Source organism: Xiphophorus hellerii, chromosome 14 (assembly GCF_003331165.1).
Source record: "Xiphophorus hellerii strain 12219 chromosome 14, Xiphophorus_hellerii-4.1, whole genome shotgun sequence".
NCBI lineage: Eukaryota > Metazoa > Chordata > Actinopteri > Cyprinodontiformes > Poeciliidae > Xiphophorus > Xiphophorus hellerii.
The window spans coordinates 16,781,040-16,797,423 of NC_045685.1; the positions used below are offsets into that span (position 1 = coordinate 16,781,040).

Sequence of the window (16,384 nt, forward strand, 5' to 3'; positions counted from 1 at the left end):
TCTGGAGCCCTAACACTCTCTGTCAGCTGACTGTCCCTGTGGTGACAGTGGAGATTCATCTTTCTGCTGATGCCCTTGTCTGTGGTGGCAGAGAGTTGCCAAGCCCAGCATTCTTAAAGGCCTACCATGGCCTGGAGGCGCAGGAGGCAGGTAAACGTTAAATGCATCAAAGCAACGCTAATCTGTCTGCTCATGACATCGAGGCCAAATTAAAAAACAGCTCCCTTCTGGATCTGATTCCAACGTCAATTCATCAAGGAAATGTATGACTATCCGCACACCGTACAAAAACAACAAAAATCTTTTCGGTTTCCTTTTTTTAGTTTTTCTAATTAATACGCCATGTCTTGGGCACACTCAAGGTAATTAACATTGCTTTTTTGCCAGCAACACACAACAGATGGTGATTGAAAACAGAGGGATGAGTCGCTCAATCAACCACCATTTGTCTGTAGCCATTAATTATCTTGCAAAGAATAAATTCAGTCCCCAAAGTTGATAGTTTGGAGGGGAGGGGAAGAAGAATACTGTCCTTCTGTTCCTCATTACTCTTTAACAGCAAAAACTGCTGAAACTAGAATGCTGGATGGGGAGATTGTGATTTTAATAGCACTGTCATTATCTTTCCCCATAAGGTGGCATACGATAGAGGGCTTGTGGAACAGAAAATAGAATGCTGCTTAAAAAAATAGCAGATTCAGTTATTCAGACCCAGGAAAACATCATCTGGTCAGATCCATCAAAGACCAGTTTTAGGAACAATAAGGAGAAAAATATGCAGTTTTATTCAAGATGATTGGTCCAGAAAGTACTGTAGGAAATGTTTATTTTCCCAAATGATCAAATTAAAGCAGGAATTTCAAAAGACTAGAAGGAGGGGAGCATCAATGGCTGTGTGATTTAACCTATACAGTACATAAAGTGTGCTTGCAGCTACTGCTGAACTGTCTTCCTTTGCTTCTCTAAAAATCCTGCTGATGCTGCTCTCCTAGGTTATTTCTGCTTGGCAACAGATAGATATTACTAAGTAAACCTTTATAAACCAACAACAAAAATAGTACGAGAGAGTCATGCAAAGAAAGAGACCGTTGAAGGGATACTAGAGGCAAGAACTCGACATCATTACTTTGATGTGTTTTTATCATTGCGCTCTTATCCAATGTCTTTGCTACACTTTAATCTTGTGATCACTCTTTCCCTCACAACCTTTTAGTCAGACATATGGAGTGTCAACTAACCTTAATTATAGTAATCAAAACTCAGATTAATTTTGAATCTCTGTCAGCGTCTCTCTCTTTCCACAGGAAAAAAATAGATTTAGCTCTGTATGTGTTATAGCAGGCTTAAAGGTGATCTCACATGTAATTTTATTTTTTTATCCCAAAATGAATCAAATGCACCAATACGAACATTTGTAGCCTACTTTACGACCTAAAATTAATTTTTTTCCCTTTCATTATAATTTGCGCTGGTGTTGTCTGGTGAATGGACCTTACCAGAGGGGCCGCTTTTCATTGGCTGATGCCCATTCTACGTGGTCACGTGCGTGGCCGTCTCACAAACACACCGTTAGCTTCCCGTTAGCCAAGTACAGCATAACGGCAGAACTGATACAACTTCTACACCTTGAAGCCTGTCTGCTACACAGTCTTACGTTAGCTAAACAGATCAATATGCAATGTGTACTGTATCTGACGTACACTAAATATTTTATTTTAGCAGAAAAGGCTTTGGACTAAACTGTTACTCCTGTTAGCCACGCTAGCACCAAGTACAGCTAGTCAATCAACCATCGCTGTGTTCAGGGAAGCGCTGATTAATAATCGACAAAATAAATATCAAGCCTGGAAACTTAATACCGTAACGGACTGAATGTTATGTTTTTAACGTAATCTTTGCTCGTCTTGCGGGGCGCAGGCGGTTGCCACGGTAACAGGTGTGCTTAAACTACAAAGAGAGAGAGAGAGTAACAAGGTGAGTGGTTTTGAGTTGATCACCTGTTCGGGTTATTTTACCTTTGTTTCCCTTTGCCGTGGCGCATTACAGCCGCTGTAGTTTCTAAACGTTGGACTAATTGCCTCGTTCGTTTGTGAGTTTACGTCATTCACAACAAACATCAAATAGAACAAATATATTTCATACAATTTTAACAAACAAATGGCTTCTACCGCGGTAATTATGTGAAATTAAATTAATTATATCCCAACTTAAGAAGATTTGCCTTTACCTTTACAGAGCTCTTTGGTTCCTCCTATCAGTCTGTAGCTTCTCATATTGACGTCATCAAACCAAATTTCAGATCTACCATAACTGACTGACACCTGCTGGCCTCAGGTTTGCACCCAGCTTGTGACTGAGAAACCAGTAACCTCCTCCCAGATGATGACATGAACTTGTTAGTTCCTCTGTCCATTATAGTAGCTGATATATTGTGAAAATCCGGAAGAAATGATGCACTAATCGAGTCATGTTTACATAGAAACAACGTGCCGCGAGGCTTTGCTTGTGAGACTTGCGGTCACGTGGGTCGGTTGTGGGCGGAGCTTGGTAAGGTCCATGTTTCTACAGTGACAAAGCCGCTGTAATGTCATCAGACACCGAACAGTGGCTCCTCCCACTATAGCATTGTGGCTCAAGTTCTCTTTTAGCAGCTGATAATGGGGAATATACTCCAATCCAAGATGCAAAAGCTGGGATTTTCACCTTTAAAACTATAAATTATTCTCAGTGAGTACATTTGATAACTCACATAAAGTCACTGCAGATTTATTGGAAAGAAATAACTATAACCATTTCCAAAGGGATCTTGCAAACCTAAACGTCTATTGCTTTTAGTAAGAGGATGGATACCCAGCCAGTTCTTAAAACCTTCTGTTCTAGCCATGCACTTGTGATCTTTTCACAGATTTTCCATTGTGAAACTGAATTATTATCATTTTAATCATGTCAAGTCAAAGTCAGTGGAAGATACTGACATGTGCCACAAACTCAAATGTCACATTGTCATCAGCATACAATGCTAATAGTTATCTTGCTCAAAAACAAGCAATTCCTAAAGGATTTAACTTGAAACTGGAACATGGTTGGGTAATTCCAAGAACTGAGTTAAAACTTTTGAGTTAAATACATTGTAGATTATTGCCAACAGGCAATAATTAGGTTTTTGTCTGGCAAAAATGCTAGCAAAACAGAAAAGAATAAACAGTAGAGGTTAGCCTCAAAAAAAAAAAAAACTTCAAGTAACTACGAACTGCTTAGCCATCAAACCCCAGGACATTTACACACAGCATTATTGGTTCCAATTTCTGTTTTTCCACAGAAGCCACCAGGGCAGCTGCAGCTATGAACTGAATAAAATTGAGATGCAAAACTCAGAAGTAACATCTCAGTGTTTGTCCCACAGAGAGCCCAGCCCCATCAACTCTTATCATCTCCAAAACTACTGCTCACTTCCAGCTGGAAAAGGGATAACCGCTTATCTACTGGTTAATAACAACAAAGACACACAACAGATAAAGGAAGCTACCCTATCATGATGGAAAAAGAGGGAAAAAAGACCGACAGGGAGCATAGAGATTTCCAGACAGTTTCATTCTGTGGAAAGGGCAAACAGAGGGAGACCTCCTGCTGTAATGCAGCAGCCGAGCCGAAATGAAAGCCCGCCGCTCTCTTCTCTGGGGCTAAACAGCGGCCTTAATAAAAAACACAATCATACCCCCAACCTTAAAGTTTAATGCACACTCTTCTCATATTTCGATTTGCACCTGTAGAAAAAGGACACCATGGAAGCTCCAGATGCGAACCCAGCTTCCAGGCTGGAAAATGTAGGCGTGTGCTTGTGTGTGTGTGAGAAAGGGCTGTTTAGGTCACAATGAAACCCCAATGAATATCAAGCACACCATCAAGTTTCTATAGCTCTCTTCACTGCGGTAATGAAATTATCCCTCCCAAGTTTTTTAATTAACTTGCATAGTCATGATGTGGACTCAAGTCACACACTTTGACTGTAGGGTTCTTACTTGAAGCAATGAATGATTGGTGAATTTCAAAGAAGTAAAACGTAGGTTCCTTCTTACAGCACAGAAATTCAGTGTTTCTTAAAAATGAGATTGTGCCATTATTCACCGTCAGCCAGCCTTCATTTAACTCTCTGAGCCACTGGAGCCCAGGATGAAGAGAAAATAGATTTATTGTAAATTCACATTTGCAGTAATTTATTTAATAGTGTTTAAATCCCTGGGTCCAATAAATGTTCTCTTGGATTTAAAATCATTAGATATAACCAACATTACTGAATATTTTCATCAAACCAATGCTGGCGTAACATCTTTCTTTTAAACTTCTGCTAGAGGTAGTATTTTTACTCTGGAATTCAGGTTTAATCTCAATTCTTACTTATTAGATTATACAACATTATGTGAATTATCCTGGAGGGTGCATGGGAGTTCGCCCAACCAGTCTACATGTGTTTTGTGGACTTGGAGAAGGCGTTCGACCGTGTCCCTCGGGGAGCCCTGTGGGGGGTTCTCCGGGAGTATGGGGTACCGGGCCCTTTGATACGGGCTGTCAGGTCCCTGTATGACCGGTGTCAGAGCCTGGTCCGCAATGCCGGCAGTAAGTCGGGCTCGTTTCCGGTGAGAGTTGGACTCCGCCAGGGCTGCCCTTTGTCACCGATTCTGTTCATCACTTTCATGGACAGAATTTCTAGGCGCAGCCAAGGTGTTGAGGGGATCCGATTTGGTGGCCTTAGGATCTCATCTCTGCTTTTTGCAGACGATGTGGTCCTACTGGCCTCATCAGGTCATGATCTGCAGCTCTTGCTGGAGCGGTTCACAGCCGAGTGTGAAGCGGCCGGGATGGGGATCAGTGCCTCCAAATCCGAGGCCATGGTCTTGAGCCGGAAAAGGGTAGAGTGCCTTCTCTAGGTCGGGGGGGATGTCCTGCCCCAGGTGGAGGAGTTCAAGTATCTCGGGATCTTGTTCACGAATGGGGGAAGAAGGGAGCGGGAGATTGACAGGCGGATTGGCGCAGCATCTGCTGTCAAGCGGGCGCTGTACCGGTCCGTCGTGGTGAAGAGAGAGCTGAGCCATAAAGCGAAGCTCTCGATTTACCGGTCGATCTACGTTCCCACCCTCATCTATGGTCATGAGCTTTGGGTCATGACCGAAAGAACGAGATCGCGGATACAAGCGGCCGAAATGGGTTTTCTCCGTAGGGTGGCTGGGCTCTCCCTTAGAGATAGGGTGAGAAGCTCAGTCATCCGGGAGGGACTCAGAGTAGAGCCGCTGCTCCTTCACATCGAGAGGAGCCAGTTGAGGTGGCTGGGGCATCTGGTCAGGATGCCTCCTGGACGCCTCCATGGTGAGGTGTTCCGGGCACGTCCCACCGGGAGGAGGCCCCGGGGAAGACCCAGGACACGCTGGAGGGACTATGTCTCTCGGCTGGCCTGGGAACGCCTCGGGATTCCCCCGGAAGAGCTAGAAGAAGTGGCCGGGGAGAGGGAAGTCTGGGCCTCCCTTCTGAAGCTGCTCCCTTCCGAGGTCGCGACCCGACCTCGGATAAGCGGAAGAAGATGGATGGATGGATGGATGGATGTGAATTATGTGCAAGATTAGATGTAAAACTAACAGAGAATGGGATAGGGAATTATATGTATCAAGAGTTTAAATTCACATACCAGCGTCAGTTCAGAACCTACCCACCGACTTCAAAAACAAAATAAGCACAAACCTGGATGGAAACATCTCTCATCAAATCAACTGAAACAAAAACATCCTGACATAGAATAATGATAGCCCACACGCTTATGGATAGACAGTTTTTCAAACACATTTTCCCTTTATTGGCATGGTGAGGCTGATGAGAATTGCACATAAAAAATGAAAGTCACAAGAAAGTCGTACAATAGGTAGAACCACAAAGGCATTGGTAAGGACTTGGCAGAAGGCAACGTGAATAGGACACAAACAGGTAGCAACAACCCCTAACCCTTCCCCAGAAAACACGCGCAAACGCACGCACACACGCATACACCCCAATCACACCTCACACACACACTTACCAATGAACATTATCGTCCTTTCAAAAGAAACATGATTACAAAACAAATGTTTAAGCAGTGGCAACAAACTCAACGGCTCCTATTATTAAAAAGCCCGCCAAAGTGGAAATTTGAACCTGGAGGTGTTATAATATATTGCTACTCTAAGCAATTTACAAAGCATTTTTACTTTTTTTTTATTACAATGATTAAAGCCACATCTATGAAATGGGACACGACACCATTACCCAAACGCTATACAATCAGCAAAAAATTAAAAAAAGTTAAACATTATCATAAAAAAGGTAAAGGGCTGTATATATATATGTATATATATATACTTCAACCAATCTTGGACTACTTGCATAAAGAAAATAGCCGTTTCTTGTCTCTGCAGTCAAACTCCATGAAAGAGAGCCTGTGATCAGCTAAGCTTTTATAGTTGGTTCTCTCATTACTTGGCTTGCGCTAAAAACAGGATATTAATTGAACCAGAAACCGCAAGGTTACCTTTCATGTCACGTTGACGGTGCTGTGATATCAGGACTTGGGGAGGGGAGGGCTGAGTTAATGGCGTAGCAGCATGTTAAAGAGTTTCTTTTGGCTTTTAGAACGACATTTAAAAAAATAAAATAAAATCTGCCAGTTCAGACAGCTGACAGGAACGTATTTAAAGACTTTTAGGCTTTAAACCAGCCGCTGTCCTGAAATAGCCATGCAACACACAACAATCAGCTTCGACTGGGCACATTTTTACACACACAGGGTAGAGTTAGAGTCGGTCACGTTTGCACAGATGTCACAAGGTAATGCGTGTGTCACAATCACAGAGACTGAGCTACATCTTGAATAGGAGGGGGGTGGGTTGGGGTTAGTGGAAGAGTCCTAACTACACCAGCGACTGGGTAATGGGTCATAGTCCTTAAAATCGCACAACATCAGGAGCTAAAATACAACTCTGAAAAATAATTTATTGCTTTTTTTATATATGTTTTTTCTTTAATTTTTTATCATAATCGCCACTATCGTTTATCATCTTTTTATTAGTGTGAATAATATCAGTGGTATACGTGGTTTACATCAAATACAAGATCTTTATAAAATCCAGGAAAAGAAAAATTGTAAACTTTTGTTTGGCATTCACATAATCAAGCATGAGCGGAGTGATGATGGCAATTTTTAAGTTTTCGCAACAAAATTCCTGCAAAATCATTTTATTGCTTCATGTTATCTGTAACCTATTGAAAATAAGCAAACAAAAAAAATTTCAAAAATCTATGCTAGAGAAGAATGAGGGGCCTGACTGCCGGACTGATCAGCTTGATTGTTTCGGAAGGCATAGTAAGGTAATAGCATCCCCACCAAAGCGTTACGTATTGTACACCCTGTCCAGTGATTGCAAGTTAAATAACACAAATCAATTGACATGAGACATAAATAGGAAAAAAAAAAATATTAATGAGGTACGCCATTGTAAAATGGAGTCCATAAATATACTTTGATTCAAATATTAAAATAAATACATAAATATATCTGTGCTGATTTATTGTTTTCTCTCCTATCGATGGTAATCACAGAGTCTTTAAAAACAGCAAAAAAAGCAAATAGATCACGTCATGATGAGTGGTGATTAAAAATAGGGAACAATCATGAAAAAACACCTCAAAAATGCATTTTAAACTGGCTGTTTTAGGCAAAAACACTGATTGACAAACTTTATAAACACATAAAACTATACATGGTTCGCAGTTTTTTCCCCACTGAAACAAAAGAATTTAAAAAAAGAACATTTCTTCACATGCTCTTACAAAATGAGCAATCGGACATGTCTAACTTTTTTCTGTATTTTCTTTTTTTACAATCATGTCATGTCTTCTAAACATCATGTAGATGTACAATATGTTTTACAGTATTGTAATTACTACAGATCAACATTCTGAATTAAGAAATTTTCTCTTCTTTTTTAAAAAAGGCTGCGTTTTACAGTGCATAGCTGTAACAAATAAAGAACTCTGATATGTACATAAAATAAAAATAGTCCTTTTTTTTATAGCATTTGTAAATACACAGCTACATTTCTCCTTTAAAATGTAGACAACAATGTTACCCTCTGAATTTTATCTTTCCAAGATTCACTTTCAACACGTTTCTGTTTTGTAATGTAACACCAGATCCAGAATACCAGATTTAAAAGAGTAAAAGGGAAAGAAAATCAACAGTAAAAGAAAACAAATCTGGATGTTTTTACTTCATTAGAAAAAAAAGAATTGTGAGTATTGTAGTGCTTGGAGAAAAGGAAATCAAAAAGTTTTTTTTTTCCTTCTTTCAACTGATTTTACAGCTGTAGAGTGCATCCAACTGTGAGTTCACTGGTTTTCCCAGGATGAAATGTTTCTTCCCAGCTCTTCAGCAGCTATGTTCATGTAAACTTTTATTTTTAATATATTCATTTATATCGATATAGGTCTATAGACTTATTCTCAGGTGCTCTTTGACAGAGCATAAAACTTCTGGTGGTTTCGTCGTCCAAGAAGCGAGAAACAACGTTGAGGTATAAGAAGTTCCTCTTTGTGACACAGACATCTGGCGCCACTGAGCTGGTTACCTTCTCAGGCTGCACTGGGCCTCTTTCAGCAAGCTATCAAAATCCATGGAGTCATACTTGCTCTTCGTGGAAGTCGGATCAAAGTCGTCCGAATGGGAGTCTGGAAAGGAGGCGGGGTGGGCAGAAAGGTTGTGGTTAATGTTAAGCAGAACAGCTAAACTTAGAAGTCACCTTTGGTTTTGTATCTTAATCTGATATTCTAACAGTGCTAAGCTAGCATCTTGTTTGTCCCCTGTCTTTGGTATTAAGCGAAATGCAACGGTGCAAAACTTCCACAAAATCATAAAGAGCAAGATAAAAGCCTTACTAATTTACAGGTTAATGGTCAACCTATTATATACTCTGTTTAGCCTAAAGGCTCAGACCAACTGCAGTAAAAGGGTAAAAAAAAAAAAGTAGTCAATCAGTAACTCTTAGTTATAGTTTCAGTGAATGAAATCTGTTACCAATACCCTCTAAAGTTTGCTCAATCAGTATGAGTATGGATTTTTACCATTCCAAAAAAATAATGCTATACACCTCACTAGAAATGACCTGCGGTTAAGTTTTAAAGCTTTACTTTAAAACGTAAAGTAAAGCTTTAAGTTTTAAAGCTTTACTTTGATATGCAGAAAGATTTCCTGAAGGGAGTTGGGGTTGAGTTAGTGTTAGGTTTAACCTAAGTAGCCCCGACAACAGACATCTCTTAGCTTAAAAACCTGGCATTGCGTAGAAAAACTATCAACATAAGGATGGTAAATCCTTCTGGTTGTGCGTCTGGTCTTTCGTGGATTTATATTTTACATAATACAGCTTTAGAAAACTGTTTATCTGCTGTAAGTCATTCCTTAACCTGGACCTTCATTTTTGTCCTACTTGTCCACTTTTCAAAATTTTTGAGCATGCACAGCTCAGGTTTGACTACTACTTTTAATCCTTTCCTATTTCCATTTCATACCCACAAGGCTGTAAAATCTTGTGGGTATGAAATGAAACCAAATACTTGGTTTCCCTTTAACCAAGTATTTTGGTTTCCCTTTAACCAAGTATTTGGTTAAAGAGAAAAAAAACAAATATCTGTGATGTGGTTGGCTTTCTGTTCTGACATATTCTGAACAATTGTGATGAGAAATAATCATAAAATGGTCTAATCTAATTGATATTAGACCATGTTTCCCCTGATTGCTGTTGTGATCCACATTTAAAGAAGACAACTTACAAAATGTGAAAGATTATGACTCCCAAAATGGTTAAAAAGATGCAATACTTCATAAAAACTTGAAAAAAGTACCAAGAAATTAAGAAAGGTCAGTTAAGAAAAGCTCCGGTAGCAAAATGCAAGCCTTTTTACCCACTCATACATATGTGGAATGATAGAACACATGTTGAATATCAAGTGCAAAGTCTGGAACTTTGGCAGAAGCGACAGTATTAAACTGCATCCCTCCCTCTGCTGGTCTCCTGTATGTCCTGTTTATCTTGATCGACCTGATAATATATAAAGAGTATCTTATCTGACCCAACAGACAGCTTCACAAATGAGGCCCCTACAGGGCCCAGCAGCACACTCGGCGAGCTTTGAGAAATGGGAACGACCGTGGCAGCTACGAGACGCCAGACTTGATCTAATGCATTGGCCGAGGGCTGATTCGTGTCTCACCACACACCTTGAGGGATGAAAAATACCCAAGTGCTCTACTAAAAACTAATGGACACTGTCGCAAAGACAAAAAAAAAAAAAAGACTAGGAAGAAGTTTGGATACATCAGTATTAGAAAATGGCCCTCTCAGTCTTTTTAACATGTGCTATCAATATGGACAGACGGAAATAGTCTGCTCTTGACAATAAGACAGTTGAATGAAGGGCTTTCCATTTCAGTAGACTGATTAGTCAATTTCAGCATAAAGCCTGTCCTCAAGGCTCTGGGATAAGCAGCCGTTTCTGTTTGTCATGTTCTCTTTAAAAAGGGTAATGGCTGGAAATGTTTGGGAATTGCAACATTTATTTAGAAAGTCTCTTTCTCTTCAGTGACCCATTGACTCTCTCAAGCAGGGTAATTTAGAATTCTGTCCTCTTGTGTTGCTGCTAAAATGTCAATACTTATCTTAGATTTCATCGCCAAATAGAAGACATGGGCTGTTATTGCTGTGCAAACACCTGAAATAGCAGGTCATGTTTCACATAAGATCTAAACCAGTTGTTTAGATATAAAAATTATTTCTATTTGCTAAATGCCAGAATAATGAAAGACAAAATTTGTTGTTACTTTCTTCAAAGTTAGAAGTTTACATATCCTATGTTGGGTTCAAGAAACCCAACGGTGTCAAATTCTACCATTCACTCAATTTTGATGCTATAAGCAGGATAGCAATGTGTCAGTCATCATACTGTTTAGGTAGGAGACAACCTCTACAACCAAAATCTCAAATAATCTTAAAGCTTCAGTCTAACCAGGCAGAGGCATTAAGCATACCAGTCCATTTTATAATTTTAGAGGTATTATCAGAAAGGTCTAAACTCAGTCTCATATAACGTTTGAAGGTAAACCTGAAAACGTGCAAGCTCAAAGCAGCCAAAGTTAAGACAAAAATCAGCGAACAAGTGGCAAAGATTAAAATATAATTCTGTGAAATATTCAGGAAATAAATAAAATTTCTGAATGGCAAAAAACGTATAAAATGTCTTCCTATTATTTTGTCATTTGGCAAACAGAAATAATTTTAATAGTCCTAACTTAAACAGAAAGTTTCCTATCATTTATTGTGAGATCAAAGGCTATGTCTCCTTCTTTGCAGTGTATTTATATATCTGGCTTCAACAGTATCAATGGTTAGTCACTGCAGCATTATCGGAGGAGATAGAAGCAACTCAACTTTTTTCACATGTCAAAAGTAGGGCAACATGCAAGGGGGGGAAGCCCAGATTTCACTGATTGCTTGCATTATTTATCAAATACATCATCAAATGCATCAGTCAACCTTCTGCCATATCTATTCCAGCTAAATCTATGTTTGAATGTTTGTGTATGTTCACCCTGGGGAGTTAGATGAATAGTGCTATACTGCATTCTTCCATGAGTCCCACACAGCCTATAAAGGCGGTAGGGTGTGTGCGTAGGCAGAAGTAGCTGGGGTGGTTGTGTAAAAGAACAGCCTCTACGTCTCGTATAGAGGCTCTTACCTCCAACGGTCGACAACAGATGGACTTGAAAACTGCTGAGACCTCCTCTCACCTCCCTCCTTCTTACCTCAGCTCTTTTCTACTCTTTCTTTAATACTTTCCACTTAATTTACTTCCTCGAAACTCCTAAAGGGATTCCCATGTTCGCGCGTCTATCAGTGCATGAAGCCACTGATGCTTTTAGGTGCCGTCTTTAACCCACTAATGTAGAGAAAGCAGAAGCATGCATCCCGTGTCTGAGTGAGTGATGGAGTACGTCTCATTTTCCTTAAGATACAGCAGCTACAAGCTGGAAGGAAATGGAGCTCCATTTTCGACATGTTCCCAGGCTGACCTTTGCCCTCACTCTGCAATTTTCAGCCTTGAAAGGCTTATGGAGATGTTCAGAGCTGAACATGGAGGGGTATGCTTGCATCTGGAAGCCTCAAGCAATTCTATTTACCCCTTACCCTCTTGTTATTTTACTGACAGCCTTCTAATTACACCAACATGCTGAATAGTTGTCCGGGGAAACCCCCAAAACGCAGCACTCACCCAAGTCTGTGTATCGTGATTTGCAGAGCTGCTTTTGTCCGTCAAAACACAACTCGAACTGAGGCTCGTTCGACCTGCGTAGGGTGTGTCCGTTCTCAAGGGCGGCAAAGGCGTCACAGGTGTAGCGGAACATGATGAAGCCGAAATTGTCCCTGGTCAAAAAATAGAGAAAGGCGACGTCATGTTGCCGTAGGTCAGTAATGACCCAGCAAAAGACCTTGTCTTAGATGATGATCGTGCTATTTATATGCAAAAGAGAATCAATAAAGGTGTTTCTTTGGTACAAAGATGAGTCAGGAGAAAGTTTGGTATCGCAAAGCTCTGTCTTTGTCCCAAGCAGTGAAGTTTAGCAATCCAACTGAGTGATTATGTTTTGTTGCAAAGTCTAAAATAAATGTCCCCCTACTGATGCCAGACTACTGCTAAGATGCAAACCGATGAGAAGGGGAAAAATCCTGGAGCCTTACCCATCGTCCCTCAGGTTCACTGCACATTCTTCAATTTCCCCAAAGACTTCAAAGCGGCGCTTCAGCTCTGATCGGCTGCAGTCGGACCTCAGTCGCCCCACGTACACCACCCGTCTCTCCTCCTGCTCGTTAAAACAGAAAGACAGAGCCGGCGCGAAGAGATTAGAAGATGGTGGTGGTGCTGGAGGGAGGAGAACTGTTTTTTTTTTTTCCATTTCCCCTTTTTTTTCTTCACTAGGCTTAAATGAATTGGCCTTGATCACTCCTGTGGATACCGCCGCTGACTATGGCCCCCTGTTTTCGTTCCCCCTCTCCATCTGACTGTTTGCTTCCTTATCTGATGGGCGTAGCAGTTTGGAAGCGCCTTCAATCTACCTTGACACCGCAATTCCTCTTTTCTCTCCGCAACTCATCAACCTGAGGCAGAATGATTTTTATCAAATGATGCCGCGACTTAAGTTTTGGGCTTGGTTCCTCTTTTGGTTAGTCTAAAAATAAAGCCACAGGGTGACTGAGTCATACATCAGAAAAGGCAGCTTTAGTTGCAACACAAAGAAATGCTATTTTTCATACTGGAAGGCTTTTATTATTAAAAAAATATTTGCATCCAAATAACATTAAAAGTAGCAATTTGTGGGGCAAATTTCTTGGTTTTCTCTTTGAAATCTGACTGCCATTCTAAATAATTTGATGATTAAGGGTCAGAGTAAAACGGTAGCACACTTGCATAGCGCTTAACTAGTCCAGAGAACCACAAAGAAATTTTTTCACTCATTCACACACACATTCACACACTCACAAAGTCAAGCTGCTACTCGATAAGCAAAAAATTAGTTTGTCTTTGAGGATTAGAAAACTACGTAATACATTTCTAAAAGGAAAATGTTACATCATAGCAGCGTTCACTGATTCTTAATTTAATAAAGTAGTCTCTTTATGAAATGACCAAAAATCATTTCATATTTTACCTAATTAATATTTATATTTTGGAATGTTAGTACCATTATGCCATTACATCAAAATGTTCAGAAGCATATGCTTGAAATATGTCACCGTGTGTAATTGATATATGATACAAATATACACATTTTGAATTTAATTGCAGATCTAAATGCACTTCTAAAGGATATTCCGATGCATGAGATGTAACTGCTGACTGCATGAAAGGGACGATTCAAGTTTTGAGGCATTTACTAAATAGAAAAAAACAATCTTGAGAAATTTAAGAACAAACTGTAACAGGCAGCAGTTAGTGCCTTTAATTAGTTTTAATTGCATCCTCTAATCATTTTTCTCCTGAGGCTATAGTCAGTTGTATTATTTATGTATTCATTCACTTGCCATTACTGAGGGGAGTCCAATGTGTCCAAAACAAATGTAAATCATTATATTAAACCCAAAGTTGACTTTTGTGTTGGTGGCTTTCGGCTGAGAAAGATAAAAATGAGCCACAGAGATTACTGTCCTTCTTTCTCCACTCTGTCTTATGCTTAGTTTCAAAATAAAAACGAGTATTTGCTGAATTAGGGGGTTTGATGCTGACAGCTGATAAATAGGTAGCCTTTTTGTGATGGCACCCTGAAGGCTGCTTGTGTTGTGTGTGTGCATATATAAGCAAAACAAGCGGGACAGACATTTGGAAAGTTTCTTTTTTTTTTTCCCTGTGGCCTCCCAAAGTGTATTTGACAGCTTCAGCTCAACGGTTTTGTGAATGTTTGCATTTTGAACTCTGAAAAAAAAAATAGAAAGAAACTCAGAGCACCCTAAGCACAAACTCGGGTTACTGTATCATTTTAATGTGTGTTTTATCAACGGGCGGTAGCTGTGTCAGCCTACTGGAAAGCTGAATAATTTCCCACTGAGACAAGGAGAGGGGGGTAGATAAGGGAAAAATGTGATGTTTACTGAATCGTGATGAATTGTGAAATAGATACAGAAAAAGCGAGAAAAACTTACGAAATCTGTGGACATTCTCTCTCTTTTTTTTTTAAATATCCCCTCCTTTTCTTGCTGCTATTTTCACGTTGTACCCCGTGGTGTGATTAATAGGAGTCGACAGTGTTTCCAGACGACAGAGATGTTAAAAATACGCAACCCGGAGATAAAGAGGAAGGGCCTGTCGCCTGAATCATTCAGAAACTCAGTTTGTATGTATTCTTTTCTGCAGAGAGATGCTCTGGCACATAGCACAGAGCTGGAGGCTGTCTCATCCTCAGTAATGTGTGTCTGTGGGAGGTTTCTATGGGCTGTGCCACAACACTGATTACATGTGCTCTTTTATCAATGTTGCAGGAAGATGAAGTCAAGTCAAGCTTAAAAAAAAAAAAAAACAGGATGTGACTTTAGATTTGTCAGTTGACTCACTATGGCTTTTTGCCTTTGCTTCTCCCTCTGCTCGGCCCTTTCAAACTCCCGCTTCTCATAATCCAGTCGGTACTCCTCCCTCTTAAGCCTCTCGTGCTGGTACTCCTCGTAGCTGTCGTACCTGTGCGGGAGAAAAGAAGCGAGGTGGGACATCCGTCTCGGTCCTCCCGCTGTCCCCCTACGCGTAAACAGCGGCCTTCCTATCCACGCTTATGAGGAACAATTGCCAGTATCTGACAAGGACACATCTGCCGACGCTAGAGAAGTTTGTCGCAAAGTGAAGGAGATGGACGTATTATTAAGATGTCTTTTCACCATCGCTGAGAAGCCTAAGCCTCCACAGGATGGGCCCGCGGGAGCGCCGGGCGAGCGGCACAGTCGGGGACCCAGGCAGCTGCAGCTGTCAGCACAACTTCACATGTCATTACTTTCTGCTTAGTTAGGGCTTCATCAAGAGGGAAAGCACTGCTTTCTCCCAACCGCCCCAGACTAGTACAAGACGTGTCCACTAAGTTTTCCACTGATGAGTGGCTCTTGGACTTGTCGGGTGTCATTAGGGACGCGGATGCCAAATCGGTTCAGAGCGCTGAGATGGGGTCAGTCTTTGCCAGTAGTTCTCTGCATATGAAATCCTAACCCTCTGCAGCGCTTCTCTGAAATCTCCAAATGCACTTAGTCGAAGACGTGGCAGCAAAAAGCTGCGAGGGTCTTCTAATGAGTGTCGCATGCATGTGCACAAGTATGATTTGGAAATCTTAAGGCACAAGGACATTAGTATTCATTCCTCATGAGTCAATAGTTTGTAAAACAATCTTTTACTGCAGTTAGACCTTTGGGGCTTTTTCTCTGCCAGCTTTGCACTTCTTGTGCAAAGCTGGCACAAGAAGCCAGCTTTACACAAGCTTTTTGGACTTTACGCTTTCCAAAAAGCGTAAGGTCAATCAGATTGGACGGAGAAGAATCTGTGAACATAAATTTTCAAGTTTAACACAATTCCTAATCAGATACAGATCTGGACTTTGGCTGGACAATTATAACACCTAAATAACCATTTTATGGTCATTTTGGTTGTATATTTAAGGTCGTTGTCCTGCTGGAAGGTGAACCTTCCCTTGCAGAATCTAATGATTTTTCTGCCAGGATTGCTGTATATTTAGCTCCATGCTTTTTTAAAATCAACTTTGGTCAACTTTCTTCTCCCTAATGAAGGGAGA

The 16,384-nt window shown here is 40.6% G+C and overlaps 1 protein-coding gene across 9 annotated transcripts in view; it reads right to left on the minus strand.

Moving 5' to 3' along the window:
• Nucleotides 1-5,813: 5,813 nt before the first annotated feature.
• The window catches only part of ppargc1a (peroxisome proliferator-activated receptor gamma, coactivator 1 alpha), a 321,705-nt gene continuing 311,134 nt past the window's right edge, over nucleotides 5,814-16,384 (minus strand). For all 9 annotated transcript variants that reach the window (XM_032583439.1, XM_032583438.1, XM_032583445.1 and 6 more), the window contains 4 exons: nucleotides 15,171-15,291; nucleotides 12,807-12,928; nucleotides 12,340-12,491; nucleotides 5,814-8,745 (listed from right to left, as the gene is read on the minus strand). In XM_032583439.1, coding sequence (XP_032439330.1) covers nucleotides 8,642-8,745; nucleotides 12,340-12,491; nucleotides 12,807-12,928; nucleotides 15,171-15,291 — 499 coding nt within the window. In that variant the 3' untranslated portion in view covers nucleotides 5,814-8,641. The remainder of the gene's footprint in view (nucleotides 8,746-12,339; nucleotides 12,492-12,806; nucleotides 12,929-15,170; nucleotides 15,292-16,384) is intronic.